The following is a 26,584-nucleotide window of genomic DNA, read 5'->3' as shown; positions in this document are numbered from 1 at the left end:
GTCAGAATCTGAAAAGTCTAAATACTAGTTGCATGCATAGACACTTAACCACCATGCATTTTCAAGCCTGGACTAACTACCAAACGTCCCTCAAGGTTGTAGCACCCTCGGCCAATGAAGCTAGTCAGCAACGCAACATCCCTTCCGTCACTGTAAGGCCACCATTTTCCGCACCACCGGCAGTATCTGTGCAGGTTTCTTTGCCAGCCAAAAGCAGTCAGGGTCAGGGAATCACCAGTTTTGTAGGAGGAAATATTGCATCTAGGGCACCGGCGGAAACAATACCGTCTCCAACCGTCTCTCAGTCTGCCATGTACACCGGCACACCCGAAAGTTCCACGATCTCCAGCTCTCCAGTCCAGCTCACCCTACATGAGACTCTGGTTAGAAAAAGGAAGTACTTATCCTCGCATCCGCGTACACAGGGTTTTAACGCCCACATAGCTAGACTAATCTCGTTAGAGATGATGCCCTACCGGTTAGTTGAAAGCGAAGCTTTCAAAGCCCTGATGGAGTACGCTGAACCACGATACGAGCTACCCAGTCGACACTTTTTTTCCAGAAAAGCCATCCCAGCCCTGCACCAGCATGTTAAACAGCGCATCGTCCATGCACTCAGGCAATCTGTGAGTACAAAGGTGCACCTGACTACAGATGCATGGACCAGTAGGCATGGCCAGGGACGTTATGTGTCCATCACGGCACACTGGGTGAATGTGGTGGATGCAGGGTCCACAGGCGACATCAATTTAGGGACAGTTGTGCCTAGCCCACGGTCTAGGAAACAGTTGGCTGTAGGCGTTCGCACCCCCTCCTCCTCCTCCTCCTCGTCCTCCTGCAGAAGCTACAGCTCTTCCACAGAACGCAGTCTGCCAACCACTCCATCGGCAGATGACACTGTTGCACACCAGTTGTCCCATTATGGGCCAGCTACTGCCAAGCGTCAGCAGGCTGTATTGGCTATGAAGTGCTTGGGCGACAATAGACACACCGCGGAAGTTCTGTCCGAGTTCTTGCAACAAGAAACGCAGTCGTGGCTGGGCACAGTAGATCTTGAGGCAGGCAAGGTAGTGAGTGATAACGGAAGGAATTTCATGGCTGCCATCTCCCTTTCCCAACTGAAACACATTCCTTGCCTGGCTCACACCTTAAACCTGGTGGTGCAGTGCTTATTGAAAACTTATCCTGGGTTCTCCGACCTGCTCCTCAAAGTGCGTGCACTTTGCTCACATATCCGACGTTCGCCTGTACACGCCAGCCGTATGCAGACCTATCAGCGGTCTTTGAACCTTCCCCAGCATCGCCTAATCATAGACGTTGCAACAAGGTGGAACTCAACACTGCACATGCTTCAGAGACTGTGCGAACAGAGGCGTGCTGTTATTTATTTGTGGGAGGATACACGGGCAGGCAGTAGGATGGCAGACATGGAGTTGTCAGGTGTGCAGTGGTCTAAGATACAAGACATGTGTCAAGTCCTTCAGTGCTTTGAGGAATGCACACGGCTGGTTAGTGCAGACAACGCCGTAATAAGCATGAGCATCCCCCTAATGCGTCTGCTGATGCAAAGTTTGACGCACATAAAGGAGCAGGCGTCTGCACCAGAGGAAGAGGAAAGCCTTGATGACAGTCAGCCATTGTCTGGTCAGGGCAGTGTACAGGACGAGGTAGCGGGCGAAGAGGAGGTGGAGGACGAGGAGGATGATGGGGATGAGTATATTTTTAATGCCGAACCTTTCCCGGGGGCACAGGAATTTGGTTGCGTGTCACGGCCGGGTTCTGGTTTTTTGAGGGACACAAGTGACGTAGATTTGCCTGCAACTGCCCCTCAACCAATCACAACCGGAGATTTGACAACTGGAACTTTGGCCCACATGGCGGATTATGCCTTACGTATCCTAAAAAGGGACACACGCATTACGAAAATGATGAACGATGACGATTACTGGTTGGCCTGCCTCCTTGATCCACGCTATAAAGGCAAATTGCAAAATATTATGCCACATGAGAACTTGGAACTAATATTAGCAACCAAACAATCAACTCTTGTTGACCGTTTGCTTCAGGCATTCCCAGCACACAGCGCACGTGATCGTTCTCACACGAGCTCCAGGGGGCAGCAGACTAGGAGTGTTAGGGGTGCACACATCAGAAGTGGCGTTGGACAGAGGGGTTTTCTGACCAGGTTGTGGAGTGATTTTGCTATGACCGCAGACAGGACAGGTACTGCTGCATCAATTGAAAGTGACAGGAGACAACATTTGTCCAGTATGGTTACTAACTATTTTTCATCCCTTATCGATGTTCTCCCTCAACCGTCATTCCCATTTGATTACTGGGCCTCCAAATTAGACACCTGGCCAGAATTGGCAGAATATGCATTGCAGGAGCTTGCTTGCCCGGCAGCAAGTGTCCTATCAGAAAGAGTATTCAGTGCTGCAGGTTCAATATTAACCGAAAAAAGGACTCGTCTGGCTACCCAAAATGTTGACGATCTAACATTCATTAAAATGAACCACAACTGGATTTCGAAATCTTTTGCCCCACCTTGCCCGGCCGACACCTAGCTTTCCTATGAAAAGCTCTTGCCTGTGAATTACTTTTCTAATGTCTAATTTGCTGCAGCTGATTGTACAGCATACGACATGTTTACACCTCCCTAAATGGCAAAACTCCCCACACGGGGCCGTGGTATCGCGACTTGGCGCAAGCACCCGTGAGACTGCTGTTTGTCTGAAGTGGTGGGTGTGCTCGCTTTTGGTTGACGGCATTGCTACTGGGTCCCTCATAGTACAATGTAGTGTCTCTGGCGGTGGTGGTGCGCACCCAACGTCAGACACACCGTTGTAACATGAGGGGCCCTGGGGCGGTCCCGCCGGCCTCAAGAGAGTTCCCCCCTACCCCAGCTCAAAATGTGCTCTACCACGTGCAAAATTATGTCGCACAGCTCCACCAATCTTTAGTCTATTCGCTGACATCATTCAATGTCTGGCACTGACAATACAAATTTGTAGACATCTATGATGCAACTTAAAGTAGTCTGTGTCTGTGTCCTATATTGGCACCATTAAATAGTTACTGCCAAATTACTATGTCAGAAACTCAGTAGATGAGCCCACCCCTGTACCTAAGTATGCCACCTTTTTTTTTTGTTTTGGTTGTTTTGCGAGACATTAACATCTATTTATATTTTGGGAGTACTGGGACAGACACTCCTTGCACTACTCCTCCACTCACCACCAAGCTGCCTGTGTATCCATGTAACCGCTGTAAAACTGCCATGAGCCTATTGTTTGTTATTTTAGGCCTTTGATAGCCTGTCTGCGGCCCCTACTTGCAATACTCCTCCACTGACCACCAAGCTGCCTGCCCGTGTATCCATGTAACCGCTGTAAAACTGCCATGAGCCTATTGTTTGTTATTTTAGGCCTTTGATAGCCTGTCTGCGGTCCCTACTTTAAATACTCCTCCACTGACCACCAAGCTGCCTGCCCGTGTATCCATGTAACCGCTGTGAAACTGCCATGAGCCTATTGTTTGTTATGTTAGGCCTTTGATAGCCTGTCTGCGGTCCCTACTTTAAATACTCCTCCACTGACCAGACCACTGCTGCCCGTGTACCCCTGGAACCAATTATAAAGTGCCTACAGCCAGCCCATTTTCTTATGTTAGGCCTTTGAAGCCTGTCTGCGGTCCCTACTTTAAATACTCCTCCACTCACCACCACCAAGCTGCCTGCCCGTGTATCCATGTAACCGCTGTGAAACTGCCATGAGCCTATTGTTTGTTATGTTAGGCCTTTGATAGCCTGTCTGCGGTCCCTACTTTAAATACTCCTCCACTGACCAGACCACTGCTGCCCGTGTACCCCTGGAACCAATTATAAAGTGCCTACAGCCAGCCCATTTTCTTATGTTAGGCCTTTGAAGCCTGTCTGCGGTCCCTACTTTAAATACTCCTCCACTCACCACCACCAAGCTGCCTGCCCGTGTATCCATGTAACCGCTGTGAAACTGCCATGAGCCTATTGTTTGTTATTTTAGGCCTTTGATAGCCTGTCTGCGGCCCCAACTTGCAATACTCCTCCACTGACCACCAAGCTGCCTGCCCGTGTATCCATGTAACCGCTGTGAAACTGCCATGAGCCTATTGTTTGTTATTTTAGGCCTTTGATAGCCTGTCTGCGGCCCCAACTTGCAATACTCCTCCACTGACCACCAAGCTGCCTGCCCGTGTATCCATGTAACCGCTGTAAAACTGCCATGAGCCTATTGTTTGTTATTTTAGGCCTTTGATAGCCTGTCTGCGGTCCCTACTTTAAATACTCCTCCACTGACCACCAAGCTGCCTGCCCGTGTATCCATGTAACCGCTGTGAAACTGCCATGAGCCTATTGTTTGTTATGTTAGGCCTTTGATAGCCTGTCTGCGGTCCCTACTTTAAATACTCCTCCACTGACCAGACCACTGCTGCCCGTGTACCCCTGGAACCAATTATAAAGTGCCTACAGCCAGCCCATTTTCTTATGTTAGGCCTTTGAAGCCTGTCTGCGGTCCCTACTTTAAATACTCCTCCACTCACCACCACCAAGCTGCCTGCCCGTGTATCCATGTAACCGCTGTGAAACTGCCATGAGCCTATTGTTTGTTATTTTAGGCCTTTGATAGCCTGTCTGCGGCCCCAACTTGCAATACTCCTCCACTGACCACCAAGCTGCCTGCCCGTGTATCCATGTAACCGCTGTAAAACTGCCATGAGCCTATTGTTTGTTATTTTAGGCCTTTGATAGCCTGTCTGCGGTCCCTACTTTAAATACTCCTCCACTGACCACCAAGCTGCCTGCCCGTGTATCCATGTAACCGCTGTGAAACTGCCATGAGCCTATTGTTTGTTATGTTAGGCCTTTGATAGCCTGTCTGCGGTCCCTACTTTAAATACTCCTCCACTGACCAGACCACTGCTGCCCGTGTACCCCTGGAACCAATTATAAAGTGCCTACAGCCAGCCCATTTTCTTATGTTAGGCCTTTGAAGCCTGTCTGCGGTCCCTACTTTAAATACTCCTCCACTCACCACCACCAAGCTGCCTGCCCGTGTATCCATGTAACCGCTGTGAAACTGCCATGAGCCTATTGTTTGTTATGTTAGGCCTTTGATAGCCTGTCTGCGGTCCCTACTTTAAATACTCCTCCACTGACCACCAAGCTGCCTGCCCGTGTATCCATGTAACCGCTGTAAAACTGCCATGAGCCTATTGTTTGTTATTTTAGGCCTTTGATAGCCTGTCTGCGGTCCCTACTTTAAATACTCCTCCACTGACCACCAAGCTGCCTGCCCGTGTATCCATGTAACCGCTGTAAAACTGCCATGAGCCTATTGTTTGTTATTTTAGGCCTTTGATAGCCTGTCTGCGGCCCCAACTTGCAATACTCCTCCACTGACCACCAAGCTGCCTGCCCGTGTATCCATGTAACCGCTGTAAAACTGCCATGAGCCTATTGTTTGTTATTTTAGGCCTTTGATAGCCTGTCTGCGGTCCCTACTTTAAATACTCCTCCACTGACCACCAAGCTGCCTGCCCGTGTATCCATGTAACCGCTGTGAAACTGCCATGAGCCTATTGTTTGTTATGTTAGGCCTTTGATAGCCTGTCTGCGGTCCCTACTTTAAATACTCCTCCACTGACCAGACCACTGCTGCCCGTGTACCCCTGGAACCAATTATAAAGTGCCTACAGCCAGCCCATTTTCTTATGTTAGGCCTTTGAAGCCTGTCTGCGGTCCCTACTTTAAATACTCCTCCACTCACCACCACCAAGCTGCCTGCCCGTGTATCCATGTAACCGCTGTGAAACTGCCATGAGCCTATTGTTTGTTATTTTAGGCCTTTGATAGCCTGTCTGCGGCCCCTACTTGCAATACTCCTCCACTGACCACAATGCTGCCTGGAGTGCCTGCCTGTGTATCCATGTAACCGATGTAAAACTGCCATGACTGCCTACTGTTTGTTATTTTAGGCCTTTGATAGCCTGTCTGCAGCCCCTACTTGCAATACTCCTCCACTGACCACACCAATGCTGCCCGTGTACCCCTGGAACCTATTTAAAAGTTCATAGAGCCTAGTTATATATTTTATTTACTATTAATAAGGCCATGATGGACTACGCTGTACCACGCTACAAGCTAACCAGTCGACACTTCTTTTGCGAGAAAAGCCATCCCAACCCTCCACCAGCATGTAGAAGACCGCATTGTCCATGCACTCTGGCAATCTGTGAGTACAAAGGTGCACCTGACAACAGACGCATGGACCTGTAGGCATGGCCACGGAAGATTACGTGTCCATTACGGCGCAATGGGTTAATGTGGTGGATGCATGGTCCACAGGGGACAGCCTACTAAGTCTGTCTGCAGTCCCTAATTCAAATTGTCCTCCACTGTCTAAATCGGAACTTCCACCTTCTGGCTTTCGGCCTATAGTATCAGAAATTAAACTGCATTTGGCCTTCAACTTTGGTTAGGGCCTACTAACGGCTTCTGCCCCTCCCTGGTGTTGCCCTCAACTAAATAAAGCTGAGCTTCAACCTTCCGGCTCTCATTATGTGGTTTTAAAAAAAAAAATGGTGGTTAGGGCCTACTAACGGCTTCTGCCCCTCCCTGGTGTTGTCCTCAACTAAATAAAGCTGAGCTTCAACCTTCCGGCTCTCATTATGTGGTTTTTAAAAAAAAAATGGTGGTTAGGGCCTACTAACGGCTTCTGCCCCTCCCTGGTGTTGCCCTCAACTAAATAAAGCTGAGCTTCAACCTTCTGCTCCAAATTACCATTTTGAAAAATGCAATAGGCTTTTCAGGCCTACTAAAGGTGTCTGTCTGTGTGCCCCTCCCTGGTGTTGTCCTCAACTAAATAAAGCTGAGCTTCAACCTTCCGGCTCTCATTATGTGGTTTTAAAAAAAAAAATGGTGGTTAGGGCCTACTAACGGCTTCTGCCCCTCCCTGGTGTTGCCCTCAACTAAATAAAGCTGAGCTTCAACCTTCTGCTCCAAATTACCATTTTGAAAAATGCAATAGGCTTTTCAGGCCTACTAAAGGTGTCTGTCTGTGTGCCCCTCCCTGGTGTTGTCCTCAACTAAATAAAGCTGAGCTTCAACCTTCCGGCTCTCATTATGTGGTTTTAAAAAAAAAAATGGTGGTTAGGGCCTACTAACGGCTTCTGCCCCTCCCTGGTGTTGTCCTCAACTAAATAAAGCTGAGCTTCAACCTTCCGGCTCTCATTATGTGGTTTTAAAAAAAAAAAAGGTGGTTAGGGCCTACTAACGGCTTCTGCCCCTCCCTGGTGTTGCCCTCAACTAAATAAAGCTGAGCTTCAACCTTCTGCTCCAAATTACCATTTTGAAAAATGCAATAGGCTTTTCAGGCCTACTAAAGGTGTCTGTCTGTGTGCCCCTCCCTGGTGTTGTCCTCAACTAAATAAAGCTGAGCTTCAACCTTCCGGCTCTCATTATGTGGTTTTAAAAAAAAAAAATGGTGGTTAGGGCCTACTAACGGCTTCTGCCCCTCCCTGGTGTTGCCCTCAACTAAATAAAGCTGAGCTTCAACCTTCTGCTCCAAATTACCATTTTGAAAAATGCAATAGGCTTTTCCGGCCTACTAAAGGTGTCTGTCTGTGTGCCCCTGCCTGGTGTTGCCCTCAACTAAATAAAGCTGAGCTTCAACCTTCTGCTCCAAATTACCATTTTAAAAAATGCAATAGGCTTTTCCGGCCTACTAAAGGTGTCTGCCCCTCCCTGGTGTTGTCCTCAACTGAACAAAGCTGAGCTTCCACATTCTGGCTTTCGCCCTATACTATCAGATATTAAACTGCATTTGGCCTACTAGTGTGGTTAGGCCCTTGAAACAGTGTCTGCTGCTCTTGGGTTTGCTACTCCACTGAACAAAGCAATGCCGCCTGTTTAGTCCTGTTACCAATTTTGAACTGTATGTAGCCTACTTTATTCTTTGGCCCTATATCTGTTTCCTCCTCATCCTGCCCATTGCCCAGCCACTGCTAAATGAGTCTGCTGGTACATTGACCTAGACCACTACATTCCCCTTGTACTCTACACAGCCAGAATCTGTCCCTGCTGAAAGTAAGGTTCCCCTTCCCGCATGTTATACCACCTTACACAGGGACAAAGAGGAAGGTGCAGATGAAAGTGCAGGTTCCTTCATCAGGTGGGGGGGCATACTCGTTGGCGACGTCACTGGCACAGGGCCCCTCAGAGTACGCAAAAGTGTCGCTGCTGGTGGGAGGCGCCCCCGCCATGCAAACACACCGCCGTACTTTGAGGGGCCCTGTGCCAGTGGCAATGCGAACGAGTGGGCCCCCCCCCCCTGCTTGCTCAGGATCACAGCACTTGCAACTTTTAAATACTTACCTTTCCCTGCAACACCGCCGTGACGTAGTCCGCATTTCCTGGGCCCACGAAAAACTTGAGCCAGCCCTACTCCCCCCACAACTTTCCCCCAATTCCCTATGCCCAACTATTATTATACAGTTAATTAAGATTGGCAAGCTTCAGAAACAAGAATGGATGTTTTTGGCATTAAAATGGGCACTGTAGGTGTTTTCCTGGCCTCCACTCACTGCCGACTATGCTTCCCCATTGACTTGCATTGGGTTTCGTGTTTCGGTCGATCCCCGACTTTTAGCGATAATCGGCCGACTGCACTCGACTCGACTCTGGACAAAATCGGGTTTCCCAAAACCCTACTCGATTTTAAAAAAATGAAAGTCGCTCAACCCTATTTATTACCAATGTATTTTTGATATATTATTTATAATTAGATTTACTGGATGCTGTATTATTATTTTCTCCCTGACATGGATGGCTTTATATTATACTTATATGTATATGTTTGATATCATGTTCCCCGCAACGCAGCACCTGTGAACGTTTGCTTGATCCATATATTTGTATATATTTATAACATGGTTCCCCCTTGCCTTTCCCGTGCTCTTGTACCGTATATTCATTTCTTTTTGTGTAGTTTTTGTCTTTCATATTCTATGTCCCGTTGCCCTCATGTTTTGCCCTTAATAGAGATGGCTTCTTCATACTCACATATTGCTGCGCGTGCGCCGCTCTGTCATCACTCCGCCTTCCCCCAGTGGCCGCGTTAGTACTTCCTGATCACGTGGGGCCCCACGTGCTTCCGGTCGTCGGCTGCCCGGCATGCTGGTTTGGGCGGAAGTGGGGCGGAGCGGGTCCGCGCTGCATTGCATTGTATTTATATCCTTCATTGCCCATATGTGTCTATGCGCACCTTGAGGAAGGTACCAAACCGAAACGCGCGTCGGGGTGGATCGGTGTCCCTAGGCTACGCACTATTATTATCAGGTGATGTGCACGCGTCTATTTTTCATATGTATTTGTGGCCATTTGATTGATTACTATATGAGTATGTATTAAACGTTACTGGCTATACTATTGCTTTGGCCGGCAATTACAATTGCTGCTATGCACTATACGCCGCACTTTATAGTTCACCTTTATGGACTCATATGTATGTAGGGATTGCCGTACCTTGGGCTTTTACATGTTGCTGATGGCATCCTATGTCATCTTTTGGCCCTGCTTGGCACTGTTTGTCTGGTTGCTTTATTGTGCTTAATAAATAAATATTGTTTGCTTTGGATTCTATGACAGTATGGTGCTTTTTTCCGTATTGTATTATGTTTTGCAGTTATCCTTATGTCCATGCATAGGTGGTGTTTTGGATTTTTGGACCATTTTGAGACATGTAGCTATATATATATATATATATATATATATATATATATATATATATGTATATACATATATATATATTGTGAGGCTGTGGCCTCTGATACAGCTAGGGGGCGCTGTTTGTTCTCCCAGAATGTGCATGCAGACGGATGAAGTCCATAGGTGTGCATGAGAGTCACGGATTTCTGGCCCGGGTTTTCCAGGTGGCTGAAGGCCACAGGTTTGTGTGTGTTTAAAAGCCCTGCAGTAAGGGGTATGGGTGTGTCAGGCCATGCAGGCCGTGTCAGGTGTCTGGCCAGGTGAGGCCAGGTGTGCGAGGTGCACGTCAGTGTCAGTCTGGTGTGTGCTGGTCTGCAGAGTGCATGGAGGCCAACAGAGCCAGCACCCAGGGCAGCTGAATAGCCTGGCACCCGCAGCGTACACAGAGATGCAAGTCGTCCATGGTACTGGTCTCGGATGTGGACAGTCCTGTGCCCGGAGGTGGACAGTCCTGTGCCCGGAGGTGGATGTCCTGTGCCCGTAGGAGTCGGATGTGGACAGTTCTGTGCCCGGAGGTGGATGTCCTGTACCCGAAAGAGGACTAGCATGTGCAACGATTGCAAACAGGTGGATATGGTGCCCGGCTGCTATCCGGAGGATATCCTGAACTGTGTAGGACTGTGTGAGTAAAGAGTGAGTACAGAGACTCTGTCTTATGTGTACCCGGCTGCACTCCAGAGGATAAAGAGTGCAGTGCGCTGAGTGAGTACAGAGACTGTGATACAGCGATGCAGGACACCCACGAGAACTAGTCAGAGGAGGGCTGGCATGAGTAGTGTCTGCAACATATGAGGCTGTGTGTATGGAAACGTATAGAGACTGTGAGATGGCGTGCGGTCGCCCAGGGAAACTGGACAAGGGAAGTCTGGCCTGTTTAGGGACCGCAAATCTAAAGCCATGTGAAATGTATTGCATTGAACTGGTGTAAACTGATCACTGAAGTTATACGCATTTATGTGTTCTGGACTTTAATGCTGTGAAGAAACACATTAAAAGAGACTTTTGTGTTTGAATTTGTGGGTCACTGCTTCTTCACTGCGTACGAAGCTACTGCAGCTTTACATATGGTGGAGAATGCGGGCAGTGTGAACTGAGGCATACCCCAAAGCGTGCTGCATAGCATTGTGCAAAGTCAGCTAGAAATTTTTTATTTTTTTTTCTCAAGACTGTCTTGCTGTGGCTCGGCGGGGCCATGAAGATTGAAAGCTTCTGGCAGTAACTCGGTGGGGTTACGAAGATTTGCTTTGGATCGACAGGTCCACGAAGTCTGCGCAGCAGGAGCTGCAATTCTGGCAGCAACAGCTAGAGGCGCTGCAGTTGCAGCAGAGAATGTGTTTATGTACTGTTTTTGGCGTAGAACCTGAAAATATTGAGATACCTGCCATAGGGGTCACCAAATTAGGGTCAGAGTATAATCCCGATAGGCTCCCCCTAGAGGTTTTGGCAGGAGAAACTGAAAACGTTGTTTTGAGCGGGGATGTCACAGGGTCATACGGATGCCTTATTATCTCGCGCCCATACGGGGTAACAAGTGTTCAACCCCACAGGTATGAACAGGGGGGGAGGATATGTGAGGCTGTGGCCTCTAATACAGCTAGGGGGTGCAGTTTGTTCTCCCCAGAATGTGCATGCAGACGGATGAAGTCCATAGGTGTGCATGAGAGTCACGGATTTCCGTCCCGGGTTTTCCAGGTGGCTGAAGGCCACAGGTTTGTGTGTGTTTAAAAGCCCTGCAGTAAGGGGTATGGGTGTGTCAGGCCGTGCAGGCCGTGTCAGGTGTCTGGCCAGGTGAGACCAGGTGTGCGAGGTGCATGTCAGTGTCAGTCTGGTGTGTGCTGGTCTGCAGAGTGCATGGAGGCCAGCAGAGCCAGCACCCAGGGCAGCTGAATAGCCTGGCACCCACAGCGTACACAGAGATGCAAGTCGTCCATGGTACTGGTCTCGGATGTGGACAGTCCTGTGCCCGGAGGTGGACAGTCCTGTGCCCGGAGGTGGATGTCCTGTGCCCGTAGGAGTCGGATGTGGACAGTTCTGTGCCCGGAGGTGGATGTCCTGTACCCGAAAGAGGACTAGCATGTGCAACGATTGCAAACAGGTGGATATGGTGCCCGGCTGCTATCCGGAGGATATCCTGAACTGTGTATGACTGTGTGAGTAAAGAGTGAGTACAGAGACTCTGTCTTATGTGTACCCGGCTGCACTCCAGAGGATAAAGAGTGCAGTGCGCTGAGTGAGTACAGAGACTGTGATACAGCGATGCAGGACACCCACGAGAACTAGTCAGAGGAGGGCTGGCGTGAGTAGTGTCTGCAACATATGAGGCTGTGTGTATGGAAACGTATAGAGACTGTGAGATGGCGTGCGGTCGCCCAGGGAAACTGGACAAGGGAAGTCTGGCCTGTTTAGGGACCGCAAATCTAAAGCCATGTGAAATGTATTGCATTGAACTGGTGTAAACTGATCACTGAAGTTATACGCATTTATGTGTACTGGACTTTAATGCTGTGAAGAAACACATTAAGGCCGGTTTCACACGTCAGTGGCTCCGGTACGTGAGGTGACAGTTTCCTCACGTACCAGAGCCACTGACACACGTAGACACATTGAAATCAATGCATCTGTGCAGATGTCATTGATTTTTTGCGGACCGTGTCTCCGTGTGCCAAACACGGAGACATGTCAGTGTTCGTGGGAGCGCACGTATTACACGGACCCATTAAAGTCAATGGGTCCGTGTAAAACACGTACCACACACGGATGTTGTCCGTGTGCAGTCCGTGTGCCGTGCAGGAGACAGCGCTACAGTAAGCGCTGTCCCCCCCACATGGTGCTGAAGCCGCCATTCATATCTTCTCTGCAGCAGCGTTTGCTGTAGAGAAGATATGAATAATCCTTTTTTTTATTTGTTTCTCGTGTTTAACATAAAGATCCCTGTCCCCACCCCCCTCCCACCCCCTGTGCGGCCGCCCGCTGTTATTAAAATACTTACCCGGCTCCCTCGCAGTGTCCTGTCCTGGCCGCAGCTTCTCCTGTATGCGGTCACGTGGGGCCGCCCATTACAGAAATGAATATGCAGCTCCACCCCTATGGGAGGTGGAGCTGCATATTCATGACTGTAATCGGCGGCCCCACGTGACCGCTCATACAGTAGAAGCTGCGGCCAGGACAGGACACTGCGAGGGAGCCGGGTAAGTATTTTATGTTATGATCTGGTGACCTTGGAGCCGCATGAAAACTTTCTCTGGAGTCGGTGGAACCTGTACTGACCGCAAATCCTGAACTAACACCGCAACTAGAAGTAGCCGTGGGGTGTGCCTAACAAACCCTAGACACCTCGACACAGCCGGAGGACTAAATACCCCTATAGATGGAAATAGGAATGCTATCTTGCCTCAGAGCAGACCCCCAAAGGATAGGCAGCCCCCCACGAATAATGACTGTGAGTAGGAGAAGAATAGACACACGCAGGTAGAAAACAGGATTTAGCAAAAGAGGCCACTCTAGCTAAATAGGAAAGGATAGGACAGATTACTAGGCGGTCAGTATTAAAACCCTTCCAAAAATATCCACAGCAGATAATACAAAAAGTTCCACAATCTAACTAAAGACCTGGAATGTGTATCTGCCACTCCAGAGAATCCAACAAGACTGAGAAAATACTGACACAGTCTAAGCTGGACAAGAAAACACAAAGAAGAGCACTGAATTGTGAAGCACACAGCATGTGTGCCACAGGAAAAAGAAAACAGACACTTATCTTTGCTGATTTGGCAGAAAGGCAGGAGGAACCAGGCAGAGGTCCAACACCTCCCAACAACAATTGCCAACTGGCAAGGACTAATGAATCCTGCACACCTAAATACCCCAGTCAGAACTGCAATCAGCAGACACACCTGACCAGGACTGCAACCCAGGAACAACTGCATTACCACCTACTACCACCGGAGGGAACCCAAAAGCAGAATTCACAACAATTTTAATAACAGCAGGCGGGCGCACAGGGGGTGAGGACATGGATCTTTATGTTAAACACGAGAAACAAAAAAAAAAAAGGATTATTCATATCTTCTTTACAGCAAACGCTGCTGCAGAGAAGATATGAATGGCGGCTTCAGCACCACGTGGGGGGGGACAGCGCTTATCTCTAGCGCTGTCTCCTGCACGGTGCGTGTGGTACCCAGTCGGCACACGAGCGGCACACGTGTGCCACACTGATGTGCCGCAGAAACGCACGGGCACACGGACACGGATAATTCCGGTACCGATTTTTCCGGTACCGGAATTATCTGGACGTGTGGGACAGGCCTAAAAGAGACTTTTGTGTTTGAATTTGTGGGTCGCTGCTTCTTCACTGCGTACGAAGCTGCTGCAGCTTTACAATATATATATACACTCACCGGCCACTTTATTAGGTACACCATGCTAGTAACGGGTTGGACCCCCTTTTGCCTTCAGAACTGCCTCAATTCTTCGTGGCATAGATTCAACAAGGTGCTGGAAGCATTCCTCAGAGATTTTGGTCCATATTGACATGATGGCATCACACAGTTGCCGCAGATTTGTCGGCTGCACATCCCAAAGATGCTCCATACAAGGCAGGATGGATCCATGCTTTCATGTTGTTTACGCCAAATTCTGACCCTACCATCCGAATGTCGCAGCAGAAATCGAGACTCATCAGACCAAGCAACGTTTTTCCAATCTTCTACTGTCCAATTTCGATGAGCTTGTACAAATTGTAGCCTCAGTTTCCTGTTCTTAGCTGCAAGGAGTGGTACCCGGTGTGGTCTTCTGCTGCTGTAGCCCATCTGCCTCAAAGTTCGACGCACTGTGCGTTCAGAGATGCTCTTAGGCCTACCTTGGTTGTAACGGGTGGCGATTTGAGTCACTGTTGCCTTTCTATCAGCTCGAACCAGTCTGCCCATTCTCCTCTGACCTCTGGCATCAACAAGGCATTTCCACCCACAGAACTGCCGCTCACTGGATTTTTTTTCTTTTTCGGACCATTCTCTGTAAACCCTAGAGATGGTTGTGCGTGAAAATCCCAGTAGATCAGCAGTTTCTGAAATACTCAGACCAGCCCTTCTGGCACCAACAACCATGCCACGTTCAAAGGCACTCAAATCACCTTTCTTCCCCATACTGATGCTCGGTTTGAACTGCAGGAGATTGTCTTGACCATGTCTACATGCCTAAATGCACTGAGTTGCTGCCATGTGATTGGCTGATTAGAAATTAAGTGTTAACAAGAAGTTGGACAGGTGTACCTAATAAAGTGACCGGTGAGTGTATATATATATACAGGTCATTCTCAAAAAATTAGCATATAGTGTTAAATTTCATTATTTACCATAATGTAATGATTACAATTAAACTTTCATATATTATAGATTCATTATCCACCAACTGAAATTTGTCAGGTCTTTTATTGTTTTAATACTGATGATTTTGGCATACAACTCCTGAAAACCCAAAAAACCTGTCTCAATAAATTAGCATATCAAGAAAAGGTTCTCTACACGACCTATTGCCCTAATGTTCTGAATCAACTAATTAACTCTAAACACATGCAAAAGATACCTGAGGCTTTTAAAAACTCCCTGCCTGGTTCATTACTCAAAACCCCCATCATGGGTAAGACTAGCGACCTGACAGATGTCAAGAAGGCCATCATTGACACCCTCAAGCAAGAGGGTAAGACCCAGAAAGAAATTTCTCAACAAATAGGCTGTTCCCAGAGTGCTGTATCAAGGCACCTCAATGGTAAGTCTGTTGAAAGGAAACAATGTGGCAGAAAACGCTGTACAACGAGAAGAGGTGACCGGACCCTGAGGAAGATTGTGGAGAAGGAGTCTGGTGTGGAAACATCCAGAGCCACCGTGCACAGGCGTGTGCAGGAAATGGGCTACAGGTGCCGCATTCCCCAGGTAAAGCCACTTTTGAACCATAAACAGCGGCAGAAGCGCCTGACCTGGGCTACAGAGAAGCAGCACTGGACTGTTGCTAAGTGGTCCCAAGTACTTTTTTCTGATGAAAGCAAATTTTGCATGTCATTCGGAAATCAAGGTGCCAGAGTCTGGAGGAAGACTGGGGAGAAGGAAATGCCAAAATGCCTGAAGTCCAGTGTCAAGTACCCACAGTCAGTGATGGTGTGGGGTGCCATGTCAGCTGCTGGTGTTGGTCCACTGTGTTTCATCAAGGGCAGGGTCAATGCAGCTAGCTATCAGGAGATTTTGGAGCACTTCATGCTTCCATCGGCTGAAATGCTTTATGGAGATGAAGATTTCATTTTCCAGCACGACCTGGCACCTGCTCACAGTGCCAAAACCACTGGTAAATGGTTTACTGACCATGGTATTACTGTGCTCAATTGGCCTGCCAACTCTCCTGACCTGAACCCCATAGAGAATCTGTGGGATATTGTGAAGAGAAAGTTGAGAGACGCAAGACCCAACACTCTGGATGAGCTTAAGGCCGCTATTGAAGCATCCTGGGCCTCCATAACATCTCAGCAGTGTCACAGGCTGATTGCCTCCATGCCACGCCGCATTGAAGCAGTCATTTCTGCCAAAGGATTCCCGACCAAGTATTGAGTGCATAACTGAACATTATTATTTGATGTTTTTTTTGTTTGTTATTAAAAAACACTTTTATTTGATTGGACGGGTGAAATATGCTAATTTATTGAGACAGGTTTTTTGGGCTATCAGGAGTTGTATGCCAAAATCATCAGTATTAAAACAATAAAAGACCTGACAAATTTCAGTTGGTGGATAATGAATTTATAATATATGAAAGTTTAATTGTAATCATTACATTATGGTAAATAATGAAATTTAACACTATATGCTAATTTTTTTAGAAGGACCTGTATATATATATATATATATATATATATATATATATATATATATATATATATATATAGTTCTTATACTCTGTTAACGATTGCTCACCACCAAAAATGCACTTTGGAACTCTTCTTTAGATCTATCTATCAATCTATCTATCTAATTCCTTCTATCTATCTATCTATCTATCTATCTATATATCTGTCTGTCTATCTATCAGTCTATCTATCTGTGTGTAATGGAGTGTCGGTTGGACAAATGTAAAAGAGGAGGTTGGACGAGAAATGACATCACAGGCTCACTTTATAGGTTGTGCAAACATAAAGAAAGCACACTCTGGCACTCTGTGAGGAATCCTGGGACAATTCTATCAGTATTTGTATACCTCACATCACTGGCGGACAGAGAAAGAAGAGGCCCCTGTGCAAGAACAATACATGGGCCCTTTGCAGCCCAAGAGCACATAATAATGCACAACCTCACCTGCCTTGGAGGTAGAAATGGCCCCCTGATCTTGGGCCCCTGTGTGGCTGGACAGGTTGCACCAATTATATGTCCGTCCCTGCCTCACCGTCCTGTGCATATCATGCAGGGAAAGAGCACAGACACATTACACACACACACACACACACACACACACACACACATACAGTTATATGAAAAAGTTTGGGCACCCCTATTAATCTTGGGGTCATTGTCCTGTTGAAAAATAAATGATGATCCAACTAAACGCAAACCGGATGGAATAGCATGCCGCTGCAAGATGCTGTGGTAGCCATGCTGGTTCAGTATGCCTTCAATTTTGAATAAATCCCCAACAGTGTCACCAGCAAAGCACCCCCACACCATTACACATCCTCCTCCATGCTTCACGGTGGGAACCAGGCATGTAGAGTCCATCCGTTCACCTTTTCTGCGTCGCACAAAGACACGGTGGTTGCAACCAAAGATCTCAAATTTGGACTCATCAGACCAAAGCACAGATTTCCACTGGTCTCATGTCCATTGCTTGTGTTCTTTAGCCCAAACAAGTCTCTTCTGCTTGTTGCCTGTCCTTAGCAGTGGTTTCCAAGCAGCTATTTTACCATGAAGGCCTGCGGCACTAAGTCTCCTCTTAACAGTTGTTATAGAGATGTGTCTGCTGCTAGAACTCTGTGTGGCATTGACCTGGTCTCTAATCTGAGCTGCTGTTAACCTGCGATTTCTGAGGCTGGTGATCTGGATAAACTTATCCTCAGAAGCAGAGTTGACTCTTGGTCTTCCTTTCCTGGGGCGGTCCTCATGTGAGCCAGTTTCTTTGCAGCGCTTGATGGTTTTTGCAACTGCACTCGGAGACACTTTCAAAGTTTTCCCAATTTTTCGGACTGACTGACCTTCATTTCTTAAAGTAATGATGGCCACTCATTTTTCTTTACTTAGCTGCTTTTTTCTTGCCATAATACAAATTCTAACAGTCTATTCAGTAGGACTATCAGCTGTGTATCCACCAGACTTCTGCACAACACAACTGATGGTCCCAATCCCATTTATAAGGCAAGAAATCCCACTTATTAAACCTGTCAGGGCACACCTGTGAAGTGAAAACCATTCCCGGTGACTACCTCTTGAAGCTCATCAAGAGAATGCCAAGAGTGTGCAAAGCAGTCATCAAAGCAAAAGGTGGCTACTTTGAAGATCTTAGAATATAAGACATATTTTCAGTTGTTTCACACTTTTTTGTTAAGTATATAATTCCACATGTGTTAATTCATAGTTTTGATGCCTTCAGTGTGAATTTACAATTTTCATAGTCAGAAAAATCTTAAAATGAGAAGGTGTGTCCAAACTTTTGGTCTGTACTGTATATATATACACACATATATATAAACACACACACATCTATATACACACACACACATCTATATACACACACATATATACACATACTGTATCTATATACACACATATATATATATATACACACACACACACAATCTACTGCATATATACACACATATATACACACATATCTATATACACACACACACATATACACACATCTATATACACACATATACAGTACATATACACACACATAAATATATATATGTATACACACATAGCTAAACACACACACACACTCTATATATATATATATATATATATATATATATATATATATATATATATATATATATATATATATATATATATATATATATATATATATATGTCTGTCATTTATATATATATATGTCTGTCATTATCCGTCCTGTCATGTCTTGCTGGCTTTCCAGAAATATACTAGGCGTTGTAAGGGATGTCCTCGTGTGCACAGCATGGCCATCAGCACAGAGGCAGCGATCTGCCATAATCGCCACTAGGCGGCGGTGTGACGCCCGTACAAGTAATAAACATGGTCACTACCAGCTCCAGCGTGGAAGCGATCACTGATATCCGGCACATTGTTAGCGATCAGGAGCCGACAAATATTATCTATAGCGCAGCGACATTACTCCCATCGGAAAGGGCAGGAGAGCCCGGAGCTGTGCGTGCCGCGCCTACAGCAGGCTCCGGGCACAGGAGAAGCACCGCTAAATGGAGGCTAATCTGGTGTAATAGCAGGGATTTATTACATGGACTTTGTGTAGCAGCCCGTGTCCTGCCGCAAGTAGCGCGCCGCAGGCTGCAGAGTATCGCATCTCTCCATCTGGTGGCGCAGCCTACCTGCAGCCGTGTGTACAGGAGCCGGCGGCAGTGCAATAACGCATCTCCTAGCACTCTAGCTGCCCCTTACTGATAGTCAGCAAAGCTTTTTAATTGTCTGGTTTTGAGAAGAAAAATGGTAAACGTGTTCCCAAAGCTAATATACATATATATTGATAAGCTCTTGATACATATGAAAATAATAGATATAAGATGTATGCAAAGATTATATGATAAGTAGATGTGAGATGGGATAGTCAGATGTAGAGATGAAATTAGATATTTACAAATATATACATATACGGTAGATGAGTGATAGAGATCAGAGAAATATTAGACAGATTGATGTGAAACAGACAAAGACAAGCTGGTATGAAATATGTGTATATATGTACAAAGCTGCTAAACATATCTGGTGGGTGTGCAATGCACGTGTATATGTGTGTTTATTGTAGAAGATACAGTGTATCTATAGTACATGTGTGTGTGTATATATATATATATATATATATATATATATATACATATGAATTATACAAGCATTATATATAGAAAAATATACACACACATATACAAACACATACAAACATATATATATATATACACACATATACACAAATACATACATATTTATCAAACACATACAGATATATATATACACACATACATATACAAACACATAAATTTATATACACACTCATACATCCATATATATATATATATATATATATATACATACAAACACATACATATAGTTATATACACACATATATATTTATATACACACTCATACACACACATATACATACAAACACATACATATGCATTTATATACACACATACATATATATACACACGTATATTTATATACATACACACACATATTTACATACACACACATATTTACATACACACACACATATATACAACACATGTATATTTATATACACACAGACATATACATACACACATATTTACATACACACACGCACACACACACACACACATATACACACATATTTACATACACACACATATATACACACACATACAGTATATATACACACATACATACACACACATATATTTACACACACACGTATATTTACATATAGACACACACACACAGAACATATACAGACACACACACGTATATTTACATATACACATAAATATACACGCACACACACACGTATATTTATATATAGACACACATATACACACCACACACAGACACACACAGACGTATATTTACATATACACATAAATATACACGCACACACACGTTCTCCCTGATAACGATATTTGGCTGCGTTCTACGCTCCATATTTCCGGATGTATAACGCTGTGCGGACAGCTGACGGCCGTATTCCCCGCGATCACGGTGCACGGAGCAGGTAGGTGACCCGGGACTGCTCAGCGCCGTGTATACTTGTGTGTATACTTGTGTGTACTGGTTAGGGGCACGGTGCCGGCCATATCCTGGTGCATTGTGCCGTTTATTACTACGGTATACGGGATAACGCGCAGCCTTATGCCCATGGGGTGTGGTCCCTCGGGGCCCCAGCGGCCGGTGCCGAGTCCCGGGTGCTCCCAGCCATCCCCGGCCAGAGGCAGAAGCCATGGCTTTACCATTAGGCTCCACGGTCTCTTTGTGAGATATTGGTGAAGGGGCGGGTACATTTTTTTTGAAGCTTTGACGTCACGACAGCTAGCGACCAATGAGGGGAGAGGGTTTCGCACGTTGATTGGCAGGCTCGTCGTCCAGCGTGCGGTGGGCTGGACGGAGAAAGCGCAGAAGCTGCACGGCGCCGTGTGCATGCGCTACAGCCGGGACCTCGCGCACCGGAGACCGGGGCTCCCGACCCTAGAGCGCCCGCTGCCCACATACTGTTGTCTATGAGAGGCGCAGCTCGGGCTTCACGTGGGGCACGGAACGGACAGTCTGCACCTGTGTTTCTGAAGATGGAGTTCGCATGTGGGCGCTGACCGCACAGCCATGGATGGATTCGGAAGTTGTCTATTGGCAGAGCTCAGTAGTCGCTGACCGCCGCCGTGGACCGGGCTGACCTGCGCTTCCTTCCCGGGGCCGGGCTCCGTAGCGTGCTGCACTGGACTGAGAGCTCCCACCTTTCTTCACCAACAGTTCTGAAAGCCACATGGACCGTGATGGAGCCCAGGGCAGGATACCAGGAAATAGCCGGCACCCGCATGGGCTACCTACACGTTGGCGGCCGGCAGCTCTTCGCCCTCGCCGAGGTGCTGAGCGGCCCGCTGAGGGGAGTTCCGCGGGGGCGGGTCTGTCGCCGTATGGAAAGGCTGCACATCCAGAGCCGGCGTTGTGACCTGCGAGAGCTCCGTGCCTTAAAGGCTCTTCGGTCTGTGCCCAGTCGTGCCGTGCAGTGTTGTCTTATATCCAGGGAGGATCTCCGTGTTCTTTGCTCCTCATCCTGGGGGCCAAATACTGTGATTTCTAAAGAGTGGATGCAACTTGAAGGGGATGCCCCGGAAACGCCACAAAAGGACTGTGTGCCCTCCAGGATGAGAGCCACATTCCCGACTGAGCTTGTGGATATATTTCCAAGTGCCCCGCATAGCCCAGCTACCTCAGTAGGCTACTCCAGCCCCTCGGACTCAGCCATCTACCAGACGAGTTCATCGGACACAGAATCCGACAGCAGCGGTGACGTTTATAGATCCGTAGAGATTAATAAGATAAGTCGCCATATAATAACGAGGAGCCGTGACTGCAGAGCTCCAAAACAACTGGCAAAGGACCCGCAAACTGCTCTGAGGGCCAGCAGTCCAACGCCGCCCCAGGAACCCAAAACTAAAGAATCCCCCGAGGATACAAAGTGTCTGACCCAAGAATGTGGGCAGTCCCCTAAAATAGCAGAGGACAATGAAGAAGAGGCATCTCTACCCCCAGACGAGGAGGAGGAGGGTCATAATGAGGGGCCCCAGCCTGTGGAACCAGAACCCAGGGTACAACAGTTTGATAGGCTGGTCCGTCAATCCAAATTGTGGTGTTACGCCAGGGGCTTCAGAACAGACTTGAGAGACTTGCACCCCGCCATTACCCGAAAATGTAGTAAGTCCCCTGGTGGCAAAAGGCCAGGGAGGCCTAAGGGGAAGGTGCTACTAAAGAAGAAGAGGAAGATTCGGGACAGGAACGCCAATGGAAAAAAGTCTGCCTCCAACCCCCATGCACCTGTTAGACCTCCATTTAGCTTTTTGGGGAATTTTCCAGCACCCCCCTCTCTTGTAGTAGGAGATGATGGGGACCTGTGTCCTGCTTATTCTTTAAAGACGCAGGACCCTAAAGCTGTGCCTAGAACTCACCCTGTCTGGGGCTGGAACCCAGGAGGAAATGCCATCCCTTTACCTCCTAGTCTGAAATTTAGGACTTTCCCTGTCAGTGAACTGTGACTAGGAAGCGAACGAAATAGTTCTCATATGAAGTGGGACCTCCTGGACCATCATCTCTGGGCCCTACAATAACTGCGGCGCCCCTAGGCATGATTGGCATTCTAAAAGATGGTCTATAATGGGTAAAGCATGCCTTTAGGTGGAGCAATTTGACTAGGTGCTAGTTCTGCTGCATTGACTTTGCTTTCATCCACCATAGCACACAATCAAACTACATGTATTTATTGTAATACTCTTTGGAGGTGAGCTGTGTTGCTTTTTGTTTATTTTTTGTTTCTATTTTTTTAACACTTGTTGAATTTCAGCTGTGGTGCTATACTAGGATAAATATTTTGGAGAGCAAAGTATTTTTGTAACTTTTATGTGAAATATTTTGTGTTTATTGACTTGGTTTTCTTTTGACTTGTTTTTTTATATATATAAATAACCCTGTTATAAAACCAAAAGGATTTTTTTTTAATTTTTGGGATAGTAATTAACAAAAAAAAGTAAGGCTAAATATGCCAAAGTAATATCTGTTTGCTGGACATAAGTTTCCTGAGTTGTTGAGAAAACAGGACATGTGGCAGGGAGATCCTAAATAAATGGAGGTAGACAGAGCTGGCTGGCTGTAGCCTGATGGAAAGTGAAGAGGTAGGAGATGATGGAAAGAGAGGCAGAGGGGGGTGGGGAAAGTTGAAAGGAAACTTTTTTTTTTTTTTTCTTTTTCGTTAATGAGAAGAATGGAATCGGTATAAAGACATATACACATCATATTGTTACCAGAGGCCCAGGATGTATTGTGCTATTTATTATACCATTCACTAAGCAATGTTACATTTAGTTCTTTCAGGAAGGCACCAAGAGGTTATCATCCAGCTGCTGACCCTATGCCAAACTTCTGTTAACCCTATGGGCGATCCCACAGAAGAGGCATGCAACCTCTTAATGGCCCCTTATAGTTGATTAGCAGATCCAGTTTGCTGGTGTGAGGCCGGAGGTCAGAGAACTGCTGGGACTTGTGGTTTTTTACTTTAGGTGGTACAGGAAAAGTATATTGAAGCACTGTAATTTGTGTTTGCACCTACAGGGTTAACCCGGCGCAGCCTGCATAGCCAATGTATACCTCTGTGAGTGCACTGGGGTCAGCTCCCTAATCTGATTATTGTGTGCAGGAGAAAACAGACTTTCACACAAGGACTTATAGTGTTGCTACAATAAGAAGAAATAGAAAATAAGCTAAAAAAAAAATATGGCGGTGAGATTGCGAACTGGTGGAGCGATCACCGATGTGGATTACTGGCTGGGTCTCAGGGAATGGGTTAACGTAATTTTGTGAAATTTCCTGCAACTGTGTTTTTTTTTTTTTTTTTTTTTAATTTAACTAGAAAGACTGTTTTATTTTCATGCAAATTAGGAAGACATGGGTTAATGCAGACTTGACCCATGTGTGTCAGGCACAAAACCAAATCCACACAGGAGACTCATCTCCCCCTTTCGTACTCCCCCTTGGTCCCCACACCCCCTCTCTAGGAGGCAAGAGGAGGCCTGTAGTGATGCATCAAAGGGGCATCTCGCTTGAGATCTTGTGCCAACCCCTGCTCCATACTAACCGGAATCTTTCAGTAAGTGGCTATTTACATCTAAATGACATCCTATTAAAGGGAGTGGGGAGAGGTGGGGGATGTGTAACCAGGCCCCATCCTAGAAGATTGATTTCTGAAAGCACAGTCCCACATAGCGTTCTGCTATTCCCACATTGCCCTCCATACATTTAATCACCTCCAACAATCTATAAGTTGCCTGGACGCCCAAGTTCATTGTTGTTGTATTTATTTTTGATTTATGGAGTTAAATTCAAGCAGACGTAGAGCTAAAATATTTTTTTTTTCTGTTGTGCAATATGAAAGCCAAACTGTTCAATAAACATGAATCTTGAAAGTGAAATATTGTGCTTATTGCAGGCTATATACATTGTGATTTCTTACCTATTTGTATTTGGCCACATCAAACCAATTATTGTAATTATATGACATCTTCCATATAAAATACAGGGAAGTCCATTGTCAGCGTCTGACTAGTCGACCATCTCTTGACCCTATTTAGTCTTTCATTTCTTACATGAGGAAAAGTCATCTAAAGCTTTATTAAAATTCCTTATTTCTTTCATAAACCCGGCAAGAATGTGCCTATATGATTTTAAATTTAGGCAGGATGCAATTGCAAAAGTCTATTTACTAGCCAAAGCACTCTCTGTAAGGCAGTGTGCGCACGTAGTGTATTTGGTGAGGTTTTTTTACCTCAGTATTTGTAAGTGGAACAATCGGAGGGAAAGTATAATAGAAACACGTCACCACTTCTGTTTTATCACCCACTCCTGGCTTTGGCTTAAGGCCCCGTCTCACATAGCGAGATCGCTAGCGAGAACGCTGCTGAGTCACAAGTTTTGTGACGCAACAGCGACCTCCATAGCGATCTCGCTATGTGTGACACGTACCAGCGATCAGGCCCCTGCTGCGAGATCGCTGGTCGTGTCGGAATGGCCTGGACCTTTTTTTGGTCGTTGAGGCCCCGCTGACATCGCTGAATCGGTGTGTGTGACACCGATCCAGCGATGTCTTCACTGGTAACCAGGGTAAACATCGGGTTACTAAGCGCAGGGCCGCGCTTAGTAACCCGATGTTTACCCTGGTTACCAGCGTAAATGTAAAAAAAAAAAACAGTACATACTCGCCTTCTGATGTCCGTCAGGTCCCTTGCCGTCTGCTTCCTGCTCTCACTGACTGCCGGCCGTACAGTGAGAAGTGAGAGCACAGCAGTGACGTCACCGCTGCGCTCTGCTCTCACTGTACGGCCGGATCTCAGTCAGAGCAGGAAGCAGACGGCAAGGGACCTGGACACCGAAAGGCGAGTATGTAGTGTTTGTTTTTTTTGGTAACCAGGGTAAACATCGGGTTACTAAGCGCGGCCCTGCGCTTAGTAACCCGATGTTTACCCTGGTTACCCGGGTGCTGCAGGGGGACTTCGGCATCGTTGAAGACAGTTTCAACGATGCCGAAGTCGTTCCCCTGATCGTTGGTCGCTGGAGAGAGCTGTCTGTGTGACAGCTCCCCAGCGACCACACAGCGACTTACCAACGATCACGGCCAGGTCATATCGCTGGTCGTGATCGTTGGTAAATCGCTTAGTGAGACGGGGCCTTTACAGATACTGAGGTAAATACTGAGGTAAAATACTGAACGTGTGCACATGGCCTTATGGGACAGTCAGATGGTCGTATAAATCGGACCGACACGGGAACGCAATGCTCGGACTGGCAGCGGCTCTCCCGACCCGAGTGTGACAGCTTCATGTATTACTTTGTAGCAGTCACCCTCGTGTAGGGAGAGCATCCGGCCACATCGTTCTCATCTCGTTCCGATTTATACGTCCGTCTGACTGCGCCCTTGCCCCCATGTTAGGCTGCAGCTGGCTGTAGAGGTCCATTTAAGGCAAGCCGGTAATTGGGAATAATCATTCCTAGGTACGCTCACTTCCCAATTATCAGCCTGTCTAAACAAGCTGGCAGTCACCCAATGAAGAATCGTCATTCTCAGTGACACATTGTCCTTTATAAACTGGAGATGTTCTGCTGATAACATGATGTTCTGTGCGCACGAAAAGTGTCTAAACGGGCCATTAAACGTCTAGTGATTGGCTCACATGCAGCTCACGGTTGATGTTTAATGGCTGCCCTCAGTCTGTCAGTGTAGGCCCTAAGCCTTGATTTGGCCACATGTCTTCATTGGTTGCTGTTTTAGCTGCAGATTATCTGCAGACCTGTAGCAACATGTGC

The 26,584-nt window shown here is 46.7% G+C and overlaps 1 protein-coding gene across 1 annotated transcript; it reads left to right on the top strand.

Moving 5' to 3' along the window:
• The first annotated feature begins 21,044 nt into the window (after positions 1–21,044).
• On the top strand, positions 21,045–24,790 carry EPOP (elongin BC and polycomb repressive complex 2 associated protein). The gene has a single exon (XM_077252300.1). The coding sequence runs from the start codon at positions 21,511–21,513 to the stop codon at positions 22,768–22,770; it is 1,260 nt and encodes a 419-aa protein (XP_077108415.1). The 5' UTR covers positions 21,045–21,510; the 3' UTR covers positions 22,771–24,790.
• The last annotated feature ends 1,794 nt before the right edge of the window (positions 24,791–26,584 follow it).

The sequence above is a fragment of the Ranitomeya variabilis genome, chromosome 4, assembly GCF_051348905.1.
Source record: "Ranitomeya variabilis isolate aRanVar5 chromosome 4, aRanVar5.hap1, whole genome shotgun sequence".
In the NCBI taxonomy this organism is placed as follows: Eukaryota; Metazoa; Chordata; class Amphibia; order Anura; family Dendrobatidae; genus Ranitomeya; species Ranitomeya variabilis.
Note: the sequence above shows the minus strand (reverse complement) of the source record. Positions and strands in the feature narration are given on the sequence as shown.

Bases quoted from the DNA above. Each gene is read 5' to 3' on its own strand.
- EPOP (XM_077252300.1), top strand. From the start codon at position 21,511: ATGGAGCCCAGGGCAGGATACCAGGAAATAGCCGGCACCCGCATGGGC.